At 37.5% G+C, this 24,260-nt stretch overlaps 1 protein-coding gene across 1 annotated transcript; it reads right to left on the bottom strand.

Moving 5' to 3' along the window:
* Nucleotides 1-23,819: 23,819 nt before the first annotated feature.
* LOC138875991 (uncharacterized) lies at nt 23,820-24,260 on the bottom strand. Its single transcript, XM_070154874.1, has one exon. It carries the CDS (start codon nt 24,258-24,260, stop codon nt 23,820-23,822), a length of 441 nt encoding a protein of 146 aa, XP_070010975.1.

Genomic DNA, 24,260 nt, shown 5'->3' on the forward strand with positions numbered 1-24,260 from the left:
CGGAAAGCCAAGGAATTTCATCAAAGACTACCCACTCGCAAAACAGGAGCAATACAAACAAAATCCTAATAAAGCAACAAAAAGGAACCTGGTTCCAGACAAACGATTCAATCAAAAAAGTGCAGCTGACAATATTGTGAAGCAAGCTCTTGCTGCTTGGGGAGACTCCTCTAGTGAATCAGAAAGGGAACCAGATGTAGAAAACAGTTCCATGATAGCAATGTAAACTGAAGCAATGAAGTATGATTCACTGTTCACGTTGATGGCTCAGTCTAATGATGATGAAGAAGATGAGGTAAATTTCAGGGATGTTCAGAGAAATCTGAAATCCTACTCTTCTAAGAAGTTAAGTTCATTAGCAAATATTCTAATTGATGCTTATTATAGCCTTAACAATGATAAGGAAACCCTGTCCATAGAACTAGGAGAAGATGAACAATCTAGAGATGATCTGGTAGTCTGTGTAGTGGACCTAAATGAGACCATAGCTAACCTTGAAGAAGAAAAGGAAGCTCTAAATGAAAAAATAACTAGTGTAGAAAATGAGAGAGATGACCTGATGGTAGTAGTTGTTGACTTGAAGGAAACAATAGAAGGTCTTAGCAATGAGAAACACACTCTAGAAGAAAATATTTTAGCTACTGAGCAAGAGAGGGATGACTTTTTAGTGATAATCACTGACCTAGAGGAAACCATTGAGGGACTCAATAAAGAACGATGTGAAAACTAGTCTATGTGGTGAACTTGAGAAAAATCGACAACTCCAAGCTGAATTAGAGAAAGTCAAAATTGATCTTGAGAAATCTCTGAAGTGGAACTGGTCCTCAGATGCTGTGACTGCCATTTATTTGAAACAGTGGAAACAGGCAGGGAATCGGGTTCCAAAGGGAGAAAACTCCTTACAACCTTCACAACAAGTACGTCATTGTTCCTGATAACTGGTTGTGTACCCATTATGGGAGCAATGGGCACTTCAAAGAAAATTTCCAGACCGGGGTTCAATCTGTTCAAAAAAATAAAGTGTTTACTGACAAAGTGACTACTAACAAGGGACCAGGTACTGGTCTCAAGAAACGAATATTGCCTGCATGGGCTAGAAAAGCCCTTATCCATCCCTTTTATCATAACAAGGGACCCAAACTAGTTTGGGTTCCTAAATCTAACCCATAATTTGCATGTGCAAGGAATAGTGAGAGGAAGCGAACTGCAATAAACCAAGGACAGTGGATGCTTAAAGCACGTAACTGGAAGCACCATAGATTTCTTCTCACTAAAAGCCCTGTAGTAAAGGAATGTATCCATTAAAAAAGGAAAGGTTACATTCTCAGTGCTGGAAAATCTCTCTGTCACTCAATTGAGAACGTGTACTTTGTGGATGGCCTGAAGTACAATCTCCTGAGTGTCTCTCAAATCTGCGATAAAGGGAACAAAATAGAGTTCTTGTCAAAAGAGTGCACAGTTACCAATCTGGTGACTAGCAAAGTGGTCTTAGTAGCCAAAAGAAACAAGAATATCTATGTTGCTGATTTTGAATCTGTGCAAGCTAGTGATATGAGATGCTTGAGAAGGACCTGGTTCGTGGTCTGTCAAATATAAGATTCACCTGGACACTAGTTCTTAGAACAAAGGATGAGACTTTCAAAGTGTTTAGGGCCCTTGTCAAGAAGATCCAAGTGAAGATATAACTGAAGGTAGTATGCATCAGATTTGACCACGGGACAGAATGTGACAACACCAAATTGATGAGCTTGTAACAAAAATGGAATCACACACAAATTCTCAGCACCAAGGACTCCACATCAAAATGGTATTGCTGAAAGAAAGAATAGAACTCTGGAAGACATGGCATGGAAAGAATAGAACTCTGGAAGACATGGCATGGACAATTCTCATCGACAATGGAATCGCCAAAAATTTCTGGGCAAAAGCAGTAAAATACTGCTTTCTACTGGTAAACAGGTGTATGATGAGGTCCCTCCTGAATCAAAACCCACTATGAGCTGCCAAATGTAAGAAACCCAAAGATAATTCATCTAAGAAACTTCTTGACTTAAAAAACGGGAAGGACCATCTTGGGAGTTTAATGCAAAAGGCGATGAAGGAATCCTTCTGGGATACTCTCTACGAAGCAAAGACCACAGAGTCTACAATAAAGGGGCACACTAAGTGGAAGGAAGTTCTCATGGGGTATTCAACAAGACACCTTACTCTAACCAAGGAAGAAACAGTGATGATCAATATAATGAACCATTTATGGTCCCTGGGAAATATCTAAGGTTTCAAATAGGGAGGCCGATATGATGAGTAAGATGAAAGACAGGTGAAAAATAATGCAACATCATTTTTCACTTCTCACAAAGAACCTGGTACTTCACTTACTACCACTGAAGCTGAAGAAAGAGTGGAGATGCAGTTCATGACGCTCCACAAGTAACATAACAAAGAGTGCAGGGAAATCAAATTAACCTCCCAAGTTCCCCTACCAATCAAACCTCTGTCCCAAACTGAAAACACAAAAGCTCTCATCTATCTGATAACTTAATCACTCCCTTTTATTCTAGAGTTTAGACAAGTATTAAAAATTCAAAAAAAAATATATATTTTTCTCAGTCCCTTCTGTATCTACACTCTAGAATAGAATCCAAAGTCAAGTACTTAGGAATCCTACTTGAAGGCTGCCAAAAGATGTTTGAGATACCTCAAAGGAACTTAGGTAATGGTCCTGTATTACCCCTCAGATGACACTTTTAATCCTGTTGGGTATAATGATGTTAACTGTACAAGTTTTCTTGTGGACAGGAAAAATATTTCTGGAATGGTTCACCTGCCATGTTCATGTCTCATCCCTTGGGGGACAAGGAAGCAAAAGTCAATGGCCTCATCAACAACTGAAGAAGAATGTGTAGCGGGAGCATCCTGATGTGCTCAAACCCTATGAATTGAGCAGCAATTGGAAGATCTTGGGGTATCTTCTGATGGTATATCTTCTCTATGTAGTTCAAAACAAGAGGACCAAGCACATTGGGAGGTAGCATTATCTTCTGAGGGTCAATATGGAGAAAGAGTTGATCTGTGGAAAGTCTTGCAGAACAGAAGACCAAATTCCAGATATCTTCACCAAAGCCTTGAGTAGAGAATATTCTGTAAGAAACAAGTTGAAGATGGGGTCATGAGAGTCTAATGGAGAACCTGATTCTCTATCAGTTGGCTATGCAAGACACTTTCAGGTAAAATTAGTTAAAGTGTTTTCTGACCAAGCCTAACTCACATCGATACCATTGCAGGTAAGCACGCATGACGATCATAGAAGCTAAAGGTACAATTATGAACTGCGAAAGAAGAGCTACTAAAACCTTTTTCAAAAAATGTTCGGGTATCAGGTTCATGTACCACAAGTTAGTAGTAATGTGTTTTTCTCTGCATGTCGTCTCAAAATGGTAACATAATCAACTCAACTGCCACATCATCCGACTTTTCAAAGTCTGCATGACATGTCTTGTCTCTCAAATCCCTTCATCCCCTCTGCACGATAACGTTTTCCCACAAACCTACCGCTATTTTCAAAACTATTCAGAACTCGTTTCTCTCTCCTATCATCATTAGTCCTTTTTCCAATAAAATTTTCCTTCTCCCTCACATCAAGTCATAAACCTTCATCTCTTCTGTATAGTTGTGATCCTCTCTTCATCTCTCTCTCACACTCTACTTGCCTTCCAAATACTCCTGTAATGGCTATCGAATGATCGCTTCTTTCTCCCACCATTAACACCACTCCCACTTCCCTATCACCCTTAAAATCATCCCTAGAGATTCACAATTTCACTCCTTCCAATACTACTGTATCCATACATGGTTCCTCCTCTTTTCCTATAGTCTTTCCTTTTCTGACAAACCCTATTTTTCTCCCATGTATTAAGAACTCTATGTCTTGTCACTCCTCTAATCTCATCAAAGAACACTCAGGGGGTTTCACCTCTCAAGTGTCAGATGTTTCTGAGGATGATCCTGATCAGTATCTGAACTCCTCCATTTTGGACTTAGTGACTCTCACAGAGTCACCAAAAAAGGAAGCAGTTCATAATATCAGGGTTATCGCTGCTGAGAGTTTGATGAATGAAGGAGCATATCTCTCATCTGAGTATTAGGGGGAAGAAACTCCATTCCTAGGCGATGTAAGAACCATAGTACTCCTCATGTCTTTGGCTCATGAGACGTTCCCAGAAAAACCTACTGAAGAACCTGATTCTCTTCCAGGCAAACCCACTTCTACACTTCCAGATCATCCTAAGCTCTTAGAATCCTCCTCCAAGTCACCCACTATCATGTCACATCAGCTAGAGGGTTTTGAGTCTACATTGCAGAAAAGTAGGAGGAGTGTCAAGACAAGGAAAAAGAGATTGATGAATCAAGGGGATTTGTTAACAAAAGTGTTCCAGTAAGTGGGATTGACAAAAATGCTCCAAAGGAACCTGGTTCCTTAGTGAAACAATCTATAAAAGCTCAAAAGTCTGTGGATAAAGCTTCCGATGAAACTATTGAGAAACAAAATAGTGCATCTGTGAAAGGCAGCAACAAGTCTAAAAAGAGTCCAGTTGAGCAAGCCATGTCTGAAGATGATACCGTAGGGCTAATAAGCTGAAAAGGAAAGTCTGTTGAAGGATCTAGCAAATGAAAATGGGAAACTATTAGAGAACCTGGTGCTCTGAGGACCATGCCCAGTGATAGTGGTCTTTGGCAGCAGAGATTAAGAACTCAGAAAGTCTTGTGGGGTCGTACATTTGACCCAGCAATTTCAGAGATGGCCGGTATGAGACAAATTCTGGAGATAGTGGAATTTCAGCAATAGGAGCACTTGTTTCAAGGGAGCATGCCTCTGGTGTACAAAGATGCGGTACAAACCTTCTATGCATCTCTCTTCACTGTTGAGGGGGATCACATTTATGCGCTAGTAAATGGAGTAGACATTGTACTCGACGCTTCAGTATTGGGAAAGGTTCTCAGAATTCCATGTGAAGGGATGTCCTCAGTCAAAGGTGTCTGTGGTATCAGTTTTAGGAGAGCCATCATGAAAGAGCAAGTTATTCAGCAGGGGAATAGGTGCATAAGAAGGTATTACTTTCCGAGTATCAGCTTCTCTTTGAACTGGTCAATAAGGTGCTCTTACCTCGTTCTGAGAGGCGTTCTATTGCTACAAAATTGGATATGGTCTTAATGAAAGCGCTTGATGTGTTTGTTCCAATCAATCTGCCAGCAGTCATGATAGATCATATGCAAAAGATGGCAAACTTTAAAGGTGGGAATCATGGACTACCATATGGCTTTCTCCTCACTCAGGTGTTCAGATTCTACAAGGTCCCCTTGGGGAATCCCAGAGTGGGCACACACAAGCAAACCTTCTCTAAAACCACTTTAGAAGAATGTGAATGTGTAGAAAGAGTTGGTGGAAGCATCTCGACCATTTATGTTACGTCCTATACTTTAATATTACGGTGAGTCGTAGTAATTCATATGAGCTCGAAGGGATTATGTCTATTAGGAGGTTATAGAGGGTTTAAGACATTATTATTATAAGACCCAATAAGTTTACAACCTTGATATCATTAGTTATTATGTTAAAGTGGTATTTTCTTTTAAGTGAAGTATTTTAGTAAAAGTTTTATAAGTATAATTTTGGATAGTTACAATTATTACTATTTTTGAATATGGTAAATTATACATCTAATACAAGAAAGTTTATGAGATTTTCGTTATTGTAAAGATAGAAATTATTTTCTCACAAAAGAAGGTTATCTTTTTACCATTTTAAGAATTAAGCATACGAAAATTTTTACTCTATATACGAGAATAGGAAAAATTAGAAGTTGAAAAAAAAATATATGTATTTTTACATGGATGTTTTAATGAAATAATAGTGTATATACTGATTTTATATGATATCACATGACCATGGTAGTAAGGTATATATAAAGTATATTAAAAATGAATAGTATATTAAATATTTGAAACAATTCTTAATTATGCGGGTAATGTTAATTACTAAGTAGCGGGATATTACCTAATTAATTAATTAATTATTGGGTAAAGTTTAAATCTCCCCTAACAAGGGAAACGTGGCAGCCCAATATCTGACATAGTGACTCATTAGTGTATGACTCAAGGACTTCAATAGTAGTAGTGTTTATCCATTCAAATATTATTCTTATCCCCTTATAATTATTCACCTAGAAATATTAAACCCTTTGGAATTTCACTTTTGAGAAAAAAACTACAAAGATGATTCAACATTCTATCATCAGCTTCTTTATGTGTTAGACATGTATAAAGTACTAGTTCATATATTTTATTCTGATAGTTGCGAGAAGAATTGAATATTATTCATTTTTAAGAATATTGCTCCGTATAGATGTGCTTTCCCTCCATAAAAACAACTATGCCTACAATAAAGAACAAGGGCATATGGTACACTAAGTAGGATGCTAATGAATCTACCAAAAATATCAGCAAAATTGCTTCCAGAAAAGTTAGTAGTATACTGGTTTATGATCCCTTGGCATTGGCAATATCATAGTTGCAATCAATTCCTGAACAAATCTGACGGAACCTGTAAAGAAAACTTCATATCAGTGAAGAGCCACAAAAAAAGATATCACAAATAGTACAGATGTTTTACCAATTGAGTTTCTTGTTCAACTTGTAGACATGTGATTTTTGACCCTTTCCAAGATTTTTTATATTTTAGCATGTAAATATTTAATCTAGGCCTAATATACATATTTCAACTATTTTTGACTCCTTTACTTTATTTTCGTCATAAAAATTGAAAATTACAACAACAAAAAATTAGCTTACATATCTTTCATAAATTTAAATAAGAAAATATACAAAATTAGTATCTTATTTTTATCTTTATATAATTTCGAAAATACAAAAATAGTTTCATGTTTAGTTTAATTAATTAGGATTAGCTTTGGCATTGTGTAGTATTTCTATCTTATTTTTAAAGGCATTGTGTAGTCTAGGAACCCTTCTAGACTCTTCTTTGGGACAAAAATAAATAAAAAGGCCCTAAGGACTTAACAGAAAAGGACCTAAAGACTAATTGGCAAATACACAAAAATACACTTAAAACCTAGACCTATATTATAGGTAATCCCTACAATGAGCTGGGTGGGGGGGGATAAAAAAAGAACGCCTGAAGAGAGATCTAGGCAAAAACAAAATCAAAGAAAAAGGACAGAGGCATCTGAAAAGGGGGCTGACAGGCGCAGCTTTTCAACAGGGACCGACCCCCCCCCCTCCTCGTCTTCTTCGCAGACCCAAACCCATCGGATCTCCATCTCATCGACACCCCAAAAACCCAGCAGCAACAACTCACACAAACGACCCCGGCTCTCTTCGTCAAACAGAGAACACGAGAAAGACCCCACCCCAAACGTCCTCCAGTTATTTTCCGGCGAGTTTTGGTTTAATTCGAATTTTTCGGCGAGTTCCGAGTTCGTCGAAGGTCGTAATCTAAGGTTTCTGGGCAAATTTGCAGATCCGTCGAGGTTGTCTCTATCAAAGGTTTCCAGTGTTAAGTATTTTCAGATTCAAAAATTGCTTTGTTTTGAGGTCCGTTCGTTGTTCTGATTTCGATTTCGGCTCTAAATGTTGAGATCTGTTTAATCATTCAAGCTGTGATGAGTGAAATATAATTCTGATAATTGCATGATTTTCGTGGATCTGTGTTAATTAATTGACCTTAATGTTTTGTTAAACATTTTGTCACACGGTTGGAGCCCAGTTGAAGCTACTTCGCCGATTTCTTTGTTGAAAGTGTGATGATGTGTGTTTCATCGCACTTGATATCCGATTTTAATTACACGATTAAGTGAAGAGTTTGAATACGTGGAGTTAATTGCCAACTATTTCATAGAAAGTTTGTTTGTTCAAATGATGAAAAGTGTTTCATGTAGTATCTTTATATTTTTTTTTCTTTAGTAATATTAAGTGGTTTTATTTTGAGTGATTAGTTAGCATTTGTTTTAGTGACTGAGATCTGTTAGATTTTGGAAAATGTTTAATTATGATTACATCAGTTTGAGGCTTACCCATAGGTCACAATTAATCTCCATAACTCTTGGCAATAATATCAAATTTAGGAAAATAATTAGGAACATCCGTGATTGGCTTTAGTTGAATACACTCTTTTAAAATTAGAATCGAGGTGTGCCGTGCCAAATTAGACCTCAAAATACATGGCCCTCATTTAAATAATCTTTTTTATCCTTAGAAATCGAGGCGTGCCATTTAGCAAATTTTCTATGGCCCTCGCAAAGTTAAAAACGCGTAGTTGCTTTAGGCGCGTTATTTTAATAATATTACCTTCCTAAATTCGGGTGTGCATTTCATGTGACCCAAATCCGAAATTCTAACAACGTTAAATAAAATATGTCTCGGATTGCGGGTGCATTTCATGTGGCGTGATCCAAAGACGTGTTTTGTATAACGTTGAAATCTTCCTAAAAATGAACAAAAGCGGTTATAAAGTTAAAATGCATATAGGTTCAAAATGTTCTAAAATTAGATAATAGGCCAATAATAACAGTTGAGTGACCGTGCTAGAACCACGGAACTCGGGAATGCCTAACACCTTCTCCCGGTTTAACAGAATTCCTTACCCAAATTTCTAGTTCGCGGACTGTAATACAGAGTCAATCTTTTCCTCGATTCGGGATTTGAACCGGTGACTTGGGACACCATAAATTTTCCAAGTGGCGACTCTGAATCTATTAATAAATAAATCCCGTTTCGATTGTCTTTTAATTGGAAAAATTCTCTTATACATCCCTTTACGGGGGTGTAGGTAAAAAGGAGGTGTGACAGCTCTGACGACTCTGCTGAGGATAAGAACCCAGAATCTCTGATTCAGGGTTCAGAATTCGAGCTTAGATGAATTGTTATATTTGGCTTTATTCATTATCTGATTTTATTACATATTTGGGCCTAATGTGCAAAATGTTGCTTTTTACCGCTTTGATATTATCTGAACTGTATATATAAACTGCTACGAAACCCCTCTCTTCTCTCTCCCGAGGAGTGCACGCTGGTCGTGACTTCTTTCTGTTAGTGTCATATCCCAAATAGAACGAGGTTCGGACAAGTTGCAAAGACGGATGATCTTTTGGTTACCGGTACGCAGCCCCCCATCGGCTCGAGTTGTCCGCTCAGGTAATTCAGGTCTAGAACAATACACTTAGGTTTTAAACCTAGAATAACTCAGCCTCATGCCGGATCCCTGGTAGGAATGCTTATTTGCATCATGTGCATTTGACTTTGGGGACTCAACACAGGGGTTGAGTCCGTCTAGGACAGGTGCACCCAAATTAAAAGACCATCCTGATACATCTTTCGTGCTACTTGCGTATCTGTCTATTTCGACTTGCATGCTAACTGGCTTCTAGAATAGGGGAAAAATGAAAAAAAAAATGAAAAAAAAAATGAAAATCGAAAAAAAAAAAAAAAGAGAGTGAGAGGTAGGTATTTGAATTACCCTGAAATTCTGTTGAAATTTTTTTAAAAAAAAAGAAAAGTCATTTCAAAATAAGTCATATTTTCTTTTGTTCCGTCAAAACTGGCGAACTACACGGATCTGATTCTCACCGGATGTGAGATACGTAGGCAAACCTATCGGTTCCGGCCCATAATTTTCAAAAAAATCCAAAATTATTTTCCTTTACTTCCTCTCTAGTAAAGTTTTTTTTAGACCCCAATTTTCAAAAAATCCAAAAATATTTTACATTACTTACTTCTTTAAAAAACCTTTCTTTTAGACCCTAATTATTTTTTTAAAAAAATATATACAAAAATATTTTCTTTTAATTTCTTCCAAAAATCCAAAAGTATTTTCATTCTTCTTTCAAAATTGAAAAGAAATTCAAAATTCAAAAATATTTTCTTTTTTTAGAAGCATTTCTTTCATAAATTCAAAATAAAATTCCAAAAATATTTTCTTTCTTCTTTAGAAATTTTTTTTTCGAAATTCCATAAACAAAATTCAAAAAAAAAACTTTCTTCTTTAGAAGTGTTTCTTTGCAAAAATGATGAAGAAAAATCAAAATAAAAAAATGTTCTCTTTCTTCTTTATAAGTCTTTATTTCGAAAAATAAAATAAAAAAATTCAAAAAAAATAAAGTTAGTTTATTTACTCTATTCATGATCTTCCCGAACTATTCAAGATCTGATTCATGTTCCCACATGATACGTAAGCAACCCATATCAGGTTCGATCAACCATTGAAAAGAAAAATAAAAAAAATAAAAAAAACAAAAGTGAAAAAATGATGATAATAATAAGGACCGACTGAGTCCATTCTAACGTGTCTTTTATTTGAATTGTAAAGAAAGTTTGAGGTGGTCGGTTTGTGGTAAACGGACAACACAAGATTCAAGAAAAAATGATAACTGACATCGAAGCTGTTACAAGTGCTCAAGAGACTCAGGGTCAGAGGGTTCAACAAGAGTCTACTGTGGTTGAGGAAAATAGAATACTAAAACAGCAAATGACCGAAATGTGTCAAGCATGGGCCAGTGATCGAGGACAGCCTCGTCATGAGTCATAATTTGCTACACAGCAAGAGCAGTATCACTCGTACTCATTTGATCTTCTTGCAAAGATTGAGAAGCCTGCCCGAAAGATGGTACAAGAAGAAATGACCCAAAGAGTGAAAATCTTAGAACAATGGTTGAAAAACATGCAAGGGTTGGCAAGTCAAAAGAGTGTTTCCTTCAAAGATCTATGTATGTTCCCCGATGTCCACTTGCCGTCTGGTTCTATAGCCCACCTGAAAAGGTATTGCAATCAACTGAGAGGTGTGGGAAGAAATGAAGAATTGTTGATGACTTATTTTGGGGAAAGCCTTACGGGAGTAGCCTCCGAATGGTTTTTGGATCAAGACCCATCTCGCTGGTACGTCTGGAATGACATGGCACAGGCCTTTGTCAATCAGTTCCAATAAAACATCGTCATTGCCCCAGAATTTCCCTTTCAAACCTGGAGAAGAAACCAAGTGAAAGTTTCAGGGAATATGCCATTAAATGGAGAGAGCAAGCAGCTCGAGTTAAGCCACCCATGGATGACCACGAGCTAATCACTGTCTTCCTTCAAGCGCAAGAGCCAGATTACTTTCAAAACATGATGTCCGCAGTTGGCAAATCCTTCTCGGAAGCAATCAAAATGGGAGAAATGGTAGAGAATGGTCTTAAGACAGGCAAAATTATAAGTCAAGCGGTTTTTAAAGACGCAACTCAGGCTGTCCGGGTTAAGTCTGATAATTTTAGCGACACAAATGAGAAGGTTGAAGAAATCATGATGACAACAGGTTCGAGAAAAGGTCCTAGGAGAACATCTTGAAGTTATGAGCAGCCTCCTCAAGTTTTCCATGACTCCCCTGAGCAGTATTATCCACCTCAGAACCCTCAATACTCTGCCTCTCTACCTCAGTATGTTGTCCAGCCACCAAAACACCCCAGAAGGCGAGCACGAGCATCACGAAATCTCCAACAGCCTCCACAAAATTTTCAGGTGCCCTATAACCCACATCCAAGCCAGAGGTATAAAGGGGAACAAAGGTTGAAAGATAATTTTACACCAATAGGAGAGTTCTATGCAAGCTTATTTGAGAAGTTAAAGCATTATGACATGATTGTACCTATTCCTCCAAATCATGTGGACCCACGTGCGAGAAGCTTTGACCCTTCTAAAAGGTGTGAATACCATTCCAATGCCCAGGGGCACAATGTTGAAAGCTGTCGGGATTTGAAAAGAGAAATAGAAAGGATGATCCAGTAAAACCTGATTGTGATCCAAGGTAGTGACATCCAGAATATTGCACAGAATCCTTTACCCGCACATGATGATGCACACTTTGTGGGGATGTTGCGTGGTGACATGGAGTATGATAATCCTCTCGGGAACATGCTAACTGAAGCTAATGATGTTGAAACTGGAGAAGGCTCTGCTGATTCTGATGAGAAAATTTGTGGTTAAATGCCAAGCCTAGCAACTGAAAAGTCATTCCCTCCTCACTAGGAAGGAATCTTGGTAGCTTGTTTTGATGTTTTTTCTATTATCTGGGTTATTTCAGGGTTGTGATCCAGATTTTATTTGTTTTATTGAGTTAAACCTTTCTATCCATCCACTCTGTTTGTGTGAGTCTTGTCTGTCTATTATGTTGTTATTTTCATTATTCGGGTTATTTTAGGGTTGTAACTCGTATTTTAGGTTGCTTGTTTAGTTGTAAAACCCTTTCATTATTTACTCAATAAAATACAGGTTGTCCTTTTTTCATTCTGTTCCTAGTTCTTTTCTCGTTAGTTCTAATGACATGACATGCATGCGGAAATTTTGGCCAGATCTAAGGAACTGATTTAATCTGGAATTCCATAACTAAAAAAAAATACTTTTGAGAATGAATAAAGAGTTGGAATACTTCGGAACTAAGGTCGAGTAAAATTCACCTTCAAATCATTGTGAAGATCGGGCTTGAGGATGTTTAATCGATTGATATTTGTTGGAAAGTTTATCACTAAGGGATGAAAAAATGTCTTGTGAACACGGCACACCAAGAAGACAGACATGTTCGTCAATACTGTGATCGCGAAACGATACCATGTTTGACGTTCTTGAGGTTGGGAGGCCCTTTTTCTACTACCCAAACACTTTATATCCTTTGCTACCCCTTTTGAGCATGTGTTATTTTTCTTTGACTACCCACTTTTGGAATTAAGTTTAGAGTCAAAAAAAATTCATGTCCCAAGAGTACAAACTGGGGCAATTCTTAGAAAGTTCAGGAAAAAAAAAAAGAATTGTCAAAGGTCCATGCCCTAAAAAATAGAAGCTAGGGCAAACAAAAAAAAAGAAAAAAGAAAAAAAGAAAAGGAAAAAAAAAAGAAAAAAGGAAAAGAGAAACAGAAAGAAAGATGAAAAATAGTTTAGGTCAGATGTTTGAACTACGTTTGACCTGATTCCTTAAAAAATAAGGATACTTAGGCAGCCTCACGGTTCGGTCCAACCAAATAAGAGTTCAGAAAAAATCCAAAAAAAAAATCCCAATAGCTAAAACTGGGGCAAAGATTTTATTTCATTTTTAAAAGAGTCGATTCCAAAAGTTGTAAGTATACAACCCCATCATCTTTAGTCTATTTTGAGTCTCATGCCGACCTTTCTTCCTACCCATATCCAAAAGCCTTCCAAATAAAGACCTCCTGATCAATCTTCAAGAATACCAAGAGATGCATGCAATGAGCAATGGTTGTCATGCGACATAGAACACTATCAAGTTGCTCACACAAGAAAACAAAGAAAAAGAAAAATAAAAGAAATGAGAGAGTTTTACTAGTGAAACCTTCACGGGCACAGTAAGGCGATGGTAAGTAGAGATAAATAAATGAGAGAGGCTTGTTGGTGAAAACCCCATGGGGCTCCACTAGTCGAAAGTGAGTCATGAAACTGATGCAAATAATTGACACGAACAAGCCCGACTTCAAGGTCATAAGAATGGTAAAAGGGAAGATTGGATTAGTTTGGTAGATCGGCCGTTAAGTCCAAAATGCATGTCATGATCATTAAGGCTAGCTATCGGAAAAAAAAGAAGAAAAAAGTTCTTCCTTCTGTCCTTCCGACAGAGGCATTTCTTGTTAATACTTATTTCTTTGCACCATTGTGTCCTCTACTCTGGGTCAGTCCTTGTCAAAACAAGCAAGAAAAGATTTCAAAAGTGCTACCAACTTTTCAGTTGCACAAAGTGAGTTTGGCCAGCACACTCAGTTGTTACTGTTAACATGCCTTGAGGATTCATGCAAAGGCTCCCCCTAAAGACTTTTGTCAGCCTACTTGGCGCAAGCAAAGATAACTGGTGATTCTCTCTAACAGACAAATTGTTCAAAAGCAGGAAGTTATTCAAGATATCGGAAAAGATCACCTAAGAAAAGATATCCAATTGGGATAAGGCTGTTTGAGCTGCAAATACAAATTGTATTGGTGTGAAACAATCAGAGTTAGTGCAGAACAAAAGTCTTTTGAGACTGACTCAAGCTGATTGAGCAGAAGCCAAGCTGCCCAAGACTCAAGGCCACAAACCGACCACCATTTTCAAAACTGGCAAATTTTTCTTTGTATGAAACAGGAACAAAGCATTGCAAGGAAAATGGTTTAAAAAAAACAAAAAAAACAAAAAAAGAAGAAAAAGAAAAGACGAGAAGAGCCGAAAAAGGGAAGTTTCCCAAATCTTTGCATTTATTTGTCTTGCTATTGTGCATAAAATCTTGCCATTGATCTTCACATTTTTCCTCCTAGGATAAAAGTCCTAGTCTGATGGATTTTCCTCCCAATATAAATCTTAGTCTGATGAATCTTTCTCCAAAGATAGAAAACCTAGTCTGATGAATTTTCTCCTAGGATCAAATCTTAGTCTGATGAATTTTTCTCCTAAGATAGAGGACCTAGTCTGATAAATTTTCTCCTAGGATCAAAATCTTAGTCGGATGAATCTTTCTCCTAAGATAATAAATTAGAAGACCTAGTCTGATGACTTTTCTCCTATGATCAAAATCTTAGTCTGATGAATTTTTCTCTTAAGATAGAAGACCTAGTCTGATGAACTTTCTCCTAGGATCTAAATCTTAGTCTGACGAATTTTTCTCCTAAGATAGAAAACCTAGTCTGATGAACTTTCTCCTAGGATATAAATCTTAGTCTGATGAACCTTTCTCCTAAGATAACAAAAAAGGGAACCTAGTCTGATGAACTTTCTCCTAGGATATAAATATTAGTCTGATGAACCTTTCTCCTAAGATAACAAAAAAGGGAACCTAGTCTGATGAACTTTCTCCTAGGATATAAATCTTAGTCTGATGAACCTTTCTCCTAAGATAACAAAAAAGGGAACCTAGTCTGATGAACTTTCTCCTAGGATAAAAATCTTAGTCTGATGAATCTTTCTCCTAAGATACCAAAAAAAGAAGTAGAAAAGAGACCTAGTTTGATGACTTTTCTCCTAGGATCAAAATCTTAGTCTGATGAATTTTTCTCCTAAGATAGAAGACCTAGTCTGATGAACTTTCTCCTAGGATCTAAATCTTAGTCTGATAAATCTTTCTCCTAAGATAGAAAACCTAGTCCAATGAATTTTCTCCTAGGATAATAATTTTTAAAAAAAAGGAAGTCTTAATTTGAAAAAAAGGGGTCATTTTTTCAGTTTTCTTAAGATTATCAATGTTTAGTTTTCCTGAAATCAGGGGGGCCCGCCTGGAGAATAGGGTCAGTTTTTACTTTAGTCAAGCTTAATTTATAGTTTTCGCAAGCTCAATCACATTTAGAAGACGCACATCCTAGTCGAGTCATTAATTTTACTCTCATCATTGCATCATTCATCAGCAGCGCAGGTGATTTATAGTTTTTTCAACACTCACATATGTTCCCAATATCAAACTGGGGCAAGAAAATTTCTTTTGTTTTGTTTGTTTTGTTGTAATCAGGTGCCCACCTGGAGAACAAGGGAAGACAACTCAAGTTTCAAGGGAAAGCAGTTTCGAAGGAAGACAACTCAAGTTTCAAGGGAAAGCAGTTTCGAAGGAAGACAACTCAAGTTTCAAGAGAAAGCAGTTTCGAAGGAAGACAACTCAAGTTTCAAGGGAAAGTAGTTTTGAAGGAAAACAACTCAAGTTTTAAGAGAAAGTAGTTTCGAAGGAAGACAGTTCAAGTATCAAGGGAAAATGGTTCGAGGTGCAAGGGAAAACAGTTTCAAGTAACAAGAGAAGACAGTTCAAATTCAGCAATCAGGTGCCCACTTGGAAAAAAAGGGAATTCAATTCAGAATGCAATTCAGGTCAGAAGTAGTAGAAGCTCGTGGTAAGAATGCAAGTCAACAATCCGAGATGATCAACAGACGTAGTCTCAATCCAAAAAAAAAGAAAAAGAAAAAAAAAGAAAGAAAAAATAAGTGAATCCAAAGTGCAGAAGCGGAGAAAGATGTGGACTACTCAAGACGTGATTGAAGTCACAAGCTTTGCATGTCTCGTCTTGATCCGAAAAAGCTGAAAAAGATTGAACCAACACCTGCAGCTAACAAGCATCAAGATTCAGATCAGAGTCTGCATGAAGAACCAACCAAGACTCAAGATCAAGCTTCAGAAGACTCATAGATAGGAATCTTGTAACTCGTAGCTGATAGGCTAAGTTAGTATTTTTTATTTTTTATTTTGATGTAATAACGGGACCGCGGACCGGAACCTCAGTAGAACGGCACCTCAACCGGCTATCCACCTTGGTGGTCCATCACCTCATTCACTTCTGAACTACACGTGGCCTGATTCATTTATAGACAAGGATATGTAGGCAACTCAGATACCAGGGCTCGGTCACATTCTCCTTCCTCTTAGTTTTAGTCCCTCCAAATAAGGGTCGGGTCAAAAAACCTATCTAGTCGTTATTTGTCTGAAAACTCTTCGCGTTTCCAGTCAAAAAGGGGTAGCTGTAGACATGTGATTTTTGACCCTCCCCAAGATTTTTTATATTTTAGCATGTAAATATTTAATCTAGGCCTAATATAGCTATTTCAACTATTTTTGACTCATTTACTTTATTTCAGTCATAAAAATTGAAAATTACAACAACAAAATTTAGCTTACGTATCTTTCATAAATTTAAATAAAAAAATATTAAAAAATAGTACCTTATTTTTATCTTTATATAATTTCGAAAATACAAAAATAGTTTTATGTTTAGTTTAATTAATTAGGATTAGCTTTGACATTGTGTAGTATTTCTATCTTATTTTTAAAGGCACTGTGTAGTCTATGGACCCTTCTAGACTCTTCTTTGGGACAAAAATAAATAAAAAGGCCCTAAGGACTTAACACAAAAGGACCTAGGGACTAATTGGTAAATACACAAAAATACACTTAAAACTTAGACCCTATATTATAGGTAATGCCTACAATGAGCTGGGGGATAAAAAAAAGAACGCCTGAAGAGAGATCTAGGCAAAAACAAAATCAAAGAAAAAGGAAAGAGGCATCTGAAAAGGGGGCTGACAGGCGCAGCTTTTCAACAGGGGCCGACCCCTTCCCCCTCCTCGTCTTCTTCGCAGACCCAACCCCATTGGATATCCATCTCATCGACACCCCAAAAACCTAGCAGCAGCAACTCGCACAAACAACCCCGGCTCTCTTTGTCAAACAGAGAACACCAGAAAGACCCCACCCCAAACGTCCTCCAGTTATTTTCCGGCAAGTTTTGGTTTAATTCAAGTTTACTGGCGAGTTTCGAGTTCGTCGAAGGTCGTAATATGAGGTTTCCGGGCAGATTTGCGGTTCCGTCGAGGTTGTCTCTGTCAAAGGTTTCCAGTGTTAAGTATTTTCATATTCAAAAATTGCTTTGTTTTGAGGTCCGTTCGTTGTTCTGATTTCGATTTCGGCTCTAAATGTTGATATTTGTTTAATCATTCAAGCTGTGATGAGTGAAATATAATTCTGATAATTGCATGATTTTCGTAGATCTATGTTAATTAATTGACCTTAATGTTTTGTTAAATATTTTGTCACACGGTTGGAGCCCTGTTGAGCTACTTCGCTGATTTCTTTGTTGAAAGTGTGATGATGTGTTTTTCATAGCACTTGATATCCGATTTTAATTACACGATTAAGTGAAGAGTTTGAATGCATGGAGTTAATTGCCAACTATTTCATGGAAAGTTTGTTTGTTCAAATGATGAAAAGTGTTTCATGTAGTATCTTTGTATTTGTTTTCTTTAGTAATATTAAGTGACGTTATTTTGAGTGATTAGTTAGCATTTGTTTTAGTGACTGAGATCTGTTAGATTTTGGAAAATGTTTAATTATGATTAAATCAGTTTGAGGCTTACCCATAGGTCACAATTAATCTCCACAACTCTTGGCAATAATATCAAATTTAGGAAAATAATTAGGAACATCCGTGATTGGCTTTAGTTGAATACACTATTTTAAAATTAAAATCGAGGCGTGCCGTATCAAATTAGACCTCAAAATGCATGGCCCTCATTTTAAATAATCTTTTTTATCCTTAGAAATCGAGGCGTGCCATTTAGCAAATTTTCTATGGCCCTCGCAAAGTTAAAAACGCGTAGTTGCTTTAGGCGCGTTATTTTAATAATATTACCTTCCTAATTTCGGGTGTACATTTCATGTGACCCTAATCCGAAATCCTAACAACGTTAAATAAAATATGTCTCGGATTGCAGGTGCATTTCATGTGGCGTGATCCAAAGTCGTGTTTTGTATAACATTGAAATCTTCCTAAAAATGAATAAAAGCGGTTATAAAGTTAAAATGCACATAGGTTCAAATGTTCTAAAATCAGATAATAGGCCAATAATAACAGTTGAGCGATCGTGCTAAAACCACGGAACTCGGGAATGCCTAATACCTTCTTCCGGGTTAACAAAATTTCTTACCCGGATTTCTGGTTCGCGGACTGTAATACAGAGTCAATCTTTTCCTCGATTCGGGATTTGAACCGGTGACTTGGGACGCCATAAATTTTCCAAGTGGCGACTCTGAATCTTTTAATAAATAAATCATGTTTCGATTGTCCTTTAATTGAAAAAACTCCCTTATACATCCCTTTACGAGGGTGTAGGTAAAAAGGAGGTGTGACACAACTCCTACTGAAAGGGTTAATTCCTCCGAAAGATACAACAAAGAAAAAACCAAAGGTAGTGAAGCTAATTGCGTGAGCTCTGAATCAGCAAAGAGTAGTATACAACATATTTACGCCGCCTTTTCATACACCAGATATACACTTCGCTAAGTTTGGAATACAGTATTAGGAAGGTTTATGCTATCAATGCAAGTGATATAGCTATCCAGGCTTATGCTGTCGATGCAAGTGATATAGTTGTCTAGGTACGTGTTTGCTTCTGTTATTAGAGATGTCTATGCTCTTGAATTCCCATATGTCTTATTATTCTATCATCTGTTTATGGGTCTTAGAAAATATGTAAGTTGATAAAGTTCGTTTCATGATATTAATCAGAGGTATAATGGTCTTACGACATACCGAAAGATTTTATTAATGCATTTCATGCATTTATACATGCACATCGACCCATGACCAGATGGCGTTATGTACGCGTATATATATATATATATATATATATATATATATATGGGATATGGGAAAGGTTATGGCGTTATATACGCACCACCATTTGATCAACTGATATACGTTGATAATTTGCCCACAGTGACCAAGATGATATGATGGGATGCCCTGAGAGGCATGATGATGTTATGGCGTTATATACGCGTATATATATGTATATGGGATATGGGAAAGGTTATGGCGTTATATACACACCACCACCTGATCAGTTGGTACACGATGATTATTTTGTCTACAGTGGCTGAGCTGATATGATGGAATGCCCTCAGAGGCTTGATGATGTCATGAACACATATACCTATGCACGACATGACATTCATGCGCATATGCATGACACTATAAGTATTAAATGATATACAGAATTATCCAGACTTACACAGTCATGTACTCCATGTTTCTTTCATGTCCTTTATATATCGATTTACATGCCTTACATACTCGGCACATTGTTCGTATTGACATCCTTTTATTGTGGACACTGCATTCATAGGTATAAGTAATCAATTTGATGAATTTTGTAGACGAGATTAGCATTCAGCGAAGGATCGGTAAGACTCCACCTCATTCGAAGTGCAGTCGGATCTATGAGCCATCGCGTCAGAGTTTTATTTCAGACTTATGGGTAGGCTGATAACCTATCCCATTGATGTCAAATAATCTTAGAGGCTTTGTAGACAAAGGTTCAGTTTGTACAGTATGTTAGAGGCCTTGACGGCCCGTATGTATTTATGTCTTAAGAATGATAGTTTATTGATACAATGTTACCCACTTACAGTTAGGCACTACGAGTTGTTGCCATGTTGGCACACGATGGTCACAGAAAGAATGAGTTATAGAATGGTTCACTCGGGCCGGTACGACATCGGGTGCCAGCCACGCCTCCCTAGGTTCGGGGTGTGACAATTTCTCAGCTGAACAACTCTCAAAATTTAGCTTCTGAAGAGATCAGAAGGTTGAGGGCTCAAAATGCCATACTGGAAACTCAGCTCAGTCAAGCAGTTAAAAGACCTGATTCTGTTAATGAAGAAGTTGCCCGACTGACAAAGGAAAATGATAAGCTTCGGGCAAAATTGCTTGAAGAACAACTGTCTGCAAATGCTCGACTGGACCTGGTTCTCAAAACCATTGTTGCCTCTTCTTCCAAACCTCTTTCTTCTAGTGTCCCCTAGGATCCTCTCAGCTGCCAGCTATTTTTTCTCTAATATTTTGTGGTTGTTGTTTTCTTTTTGCTCAGTCCATTGTTAATATTAATGAAATAGCTCCTCTTTTTGCCTGTACAATGTTTTGTTCCTCTGTCTTCTCTTTTCTGTCATGTTGTGTGCACATATGTGGCATGAGTTAGCTGTGTTAGACTTCTTTATGCTAATTACCTGTTTGCGCTCTTTTTAATGATGCCAAAAAGGGGAAAAGGTCATAAGGGATTTGAGTTTAAGGGGGAATCAAAAGCAAACGGTCAGGGGGATCTAGTGTTTAAGGGGGAATCAAAAGCAAATGGTCAGGGGGAACTTGTGCAGTTTGGGGAACTTGTGTAGTTTTTGGTACCTTATCTGGTTATTTCTGCACTAAACAAATACTATCAATGCCCTAAGTTTGTCATCATCAAAAAGGGAGAAATTGATGGGTTTTAAATATCTTTGCCTTATGCTTCTTATGTTTTGATGATCTAATAAACTTATTGTGAAGAACCAGATAGAAAATCTGACCCACATGGTATACATTTCAAATGCATAATGTCCAGATTGATCTCCAACAAATGAATGAACAACCACAGGGAGGAACACAACAGGGACTTGGTGACTTGGTTCCTTAGGGTTCTCTGACAGAAGTACAAGTCAGTGACTGTCCGCAACTATTACAAAGAGGAACACAACAGGGACCTGGTCCCTTAGGGCTCACTGACAGAAGTACAAGTCAACTGTACAGCTGGAAAGTAGCAACAGAAAGTGACTATCTCGCAACTGTTACAAAAGAGGAACACGACAGGGACCTGGTCCCTTAGTGTTCTCTGACAGAAATACAAGTCAACTTTACAACTGGAACGCAACTGTAGAAAAATTACTGTGCAGCAGACAGTGCAGCAGTCACTTCTCATTGGGAAGAAGCGTGTACCAAGAATTGACATCACCATCCGTTGTGATGTCTTTTATAGTATAACAACCTGGTGCAAGGCACAACACTTCTTCGTGCATTCAGTGATATTCTCTCAAGCATAACAGTGTTCATCCGGCATTGAAGTCATTGGTGTGTCAGGAACAAGAAGACAACTCCAGTAAGGATCAGTTTTTATAATGAGTTTATGTATATCCATAGTTGAGTTGTAATCTTGTTATTTGTTCTTCATTGTATCTCCTATCTTGCTTTCTTAGAATGTCTTAGGAAAACCAAAAATCCATAAACTTCCGAGTTTATGTTGTGACTAGGATTAGTCATAAGTTTAAAGTCTTTGTAACTAGAAGAGTCACAAAGTGGTTTATGGTGAGAGCATCACAAGTTAGTTGAAGTCTTTGTAATAGGGTTATTACAAAGTGGCTTGTAATAGTGAGATTGCAAGTTAGTGAAGTTAAAAGCCTACAAATGTAGGTCGTAGTTTTTTGATACCTTTGTGTGGAATTTTTCCACGTAAAAATCCCTTGTCTTCTTTACTTACAGTTTTATTAGCATTCTCAGCTTAACCTCATAGAGAACCAGGTATTCTACTGTTTGGTAGACTCATACAAACTAACAGTCACAAACTTTGTCTTTCTTAAACTTGATGTTAGGTAACCTTATCATCAGGTCCTTGGAGACTAGTTTGTTGAGTTGACTCAGACTTGCATGTCCAAGTCTCTTGTGCTAAAGGAGGGGATCATTGTCCAACACACTTAAGCAAGTTTGTTCATTTTCTGAAAGAGTGTACATATCAACAATGTATATATTGTTTATTCTTTTTCCCTGCAAAACAATCTTATCAGCGGTAAGATTTATCACAAAGCATTTGATAGAAGTGAATGCTACTAAATTACCTCTGTCACACAGTTGTGATACCCTGATTAGGCTGTATTTCAAGCTATCTATTCAGTACACATTCTCAATAGAGTGTGAGTCTGTCTTACCTACCTTTCCAACCCCAATGATCTCACCTTTCTTGCCATTTCCAAAGGAGACATTACCTCCTTTGAGGTCCTCAAGTGAAAGGAACTGATTCTTGCTTCCTGCCATATGTTTTGAGCAGCCACTATCCATGTATCATATTTGACTGCTCCGCTTTACTTGGACCTGCAAAAGGAAATCAGGGGTTAGTCTTAGGAACTCAAACTAGTTTGGGTCCATTTTTATAGGCAAAAGAGTGAATTAGATTCTTTTTAGCCCATTCTGGCAGCTTATTTTTCCCTTGAACAAATGTTTTGTTCTTTTGGCTAGCCTTTTCTTTTATAGTACACTCGCTTTTGTAGTGACCAGTATTCCCACAGTGTGTGCAGATTTGTTCTCAGGAAATGTGACATACTTACTTTTGGGTTCCTACTTAGGTGCAGGGGTCCCGTAGCCAAGTTCTCTCTTATTACTACTATGGTGTTGTAGCCATAAAAGTGCGTTAGAGGACTTATTCCATTTATATGTTTTGTCTAGCTCGTGCTTACCCTTGCTTAGATCCTCCTTTAGGACTCTTATCTGCTCATCTCTTTTGTACAACTCATCTTTTATTTTTCCTAAATTTTCTTCTAAGGTGAGATGTGTATGATCAGCTTTTTTTTACCTGTTCCTAATTTCAGTTTTAAATTTTTAGATCTAAGCTCTAGCACAGTGGTGTCAAGTTCAAGAACCTAGTTCTTTAACTCAGCATTTTTACAATTACTTTCACTAGCCCTAAGTTCCATATTTTTGCAATTAACTTTCAAAATCACACATTCCTTAGACAGCTATTCTTTTTTATTGTTTGTAACCTCAGATTCATCAATGAAATCTAGAAGTAACTCAAATAGACTTTCTTTAGACAAAAGCTTAATCTTGTCTTTGAGATGAATTATACTTACCTTAGATTCTCCAATGGCCATAAGTGCTTGTTCATTTCCATCTTAATCTTCTGAATCTTCATCTGAACTTTCTCCCCAGGCAGCAACCATAGCCTTTGTTGATCCTTTGTTCTTCTTGGGATGAACTCTTCTTGTTTCTTCGTTCAGACCTTTCCTTCTTCCATTCAATTTCCCACTGAGGGCAGTTTTTGATGTGAATTATCAGTCTTCCCACACTTGTAGCAGCCCTCGTTGGTCTAATTTCATGAGCCCTTGGTTTGTTGTAGCTTGCACCTCTTGAGGAACCCTTTCCTCTCATTAGATACTTCTTGAAGTCCTTTGTGATCATAGCCATTTCATCTTCTTCTAGATCAGCACCTTCCGTGATTCTGAGCGCTAGGCTCCTTTCCTTCTTGGGTGCATCTATCTTCATGGTTTTCCTTCTAAGTTCATAGGCAGTAAGATTCCCAATTAGCTCGTCCAACTTAAGAGTGGCAATGTTCTTGATTCCTGAATGACAGTGATTTTGCTTTCTCAAGTGACTGGCAGAACCCTTGTCAAAAAAATTTCAACTTTGTCCTCTTCAAGAATTACCCTTACAAGAGACTTAAGTTCATTTGTTGGAATGTTGAACCTTGTATACATCTTCTAGATGGTTTCTCCTTCCTTCATGGTGAAATTCTCATATTGCGAATACAATAGTGTTCCTCTTGACCTCTTCACTTGAGGAGTTCCTTCATGAGCCACTTGCAGAGTGTCCCAGATTTCCTTAGCAGTGGTACAACTTTGAATTCTACTGTACTCGTCTGGACCAAGTCCGCACACAAACCATTTCTTGACCTTAGCATTCTTTTCCCATTTCTTCAAGCCCTCAGCAGTGTAGTCAGCTCTTGTTTTTGGCACTCCTACTCCTTCATCAGTCTTCTTCATGGTAGCCAGGGGACCATCAGTGACAATGTCCCATAGCTCATAGTCTTCTCCGATGATATGATCTGTCATCCTGTTTTTCCACCACGAGTAGTACTGGCCATTAAAGAGTAGAGGCCTAGCAGTGGATTGCCCTTCCCAGTTTCCAGGTGGTGCACTCAT

Source organism: Nicotiana sylvestris, chromosome 8, assembly GCF_000393655.2.
Source record: "Nicotiana sylvestris chromosome 8, ASM39365v2, whole genome shotgun sequence".
NCBI classification, from domain to species: domain Eukaryota; kingdom Viridiplantae; phylum Streptophyta; class Magnoliopsida; order Solanales; family Solanaceae; genus Nicotiana; species Nicotiana sylvestris.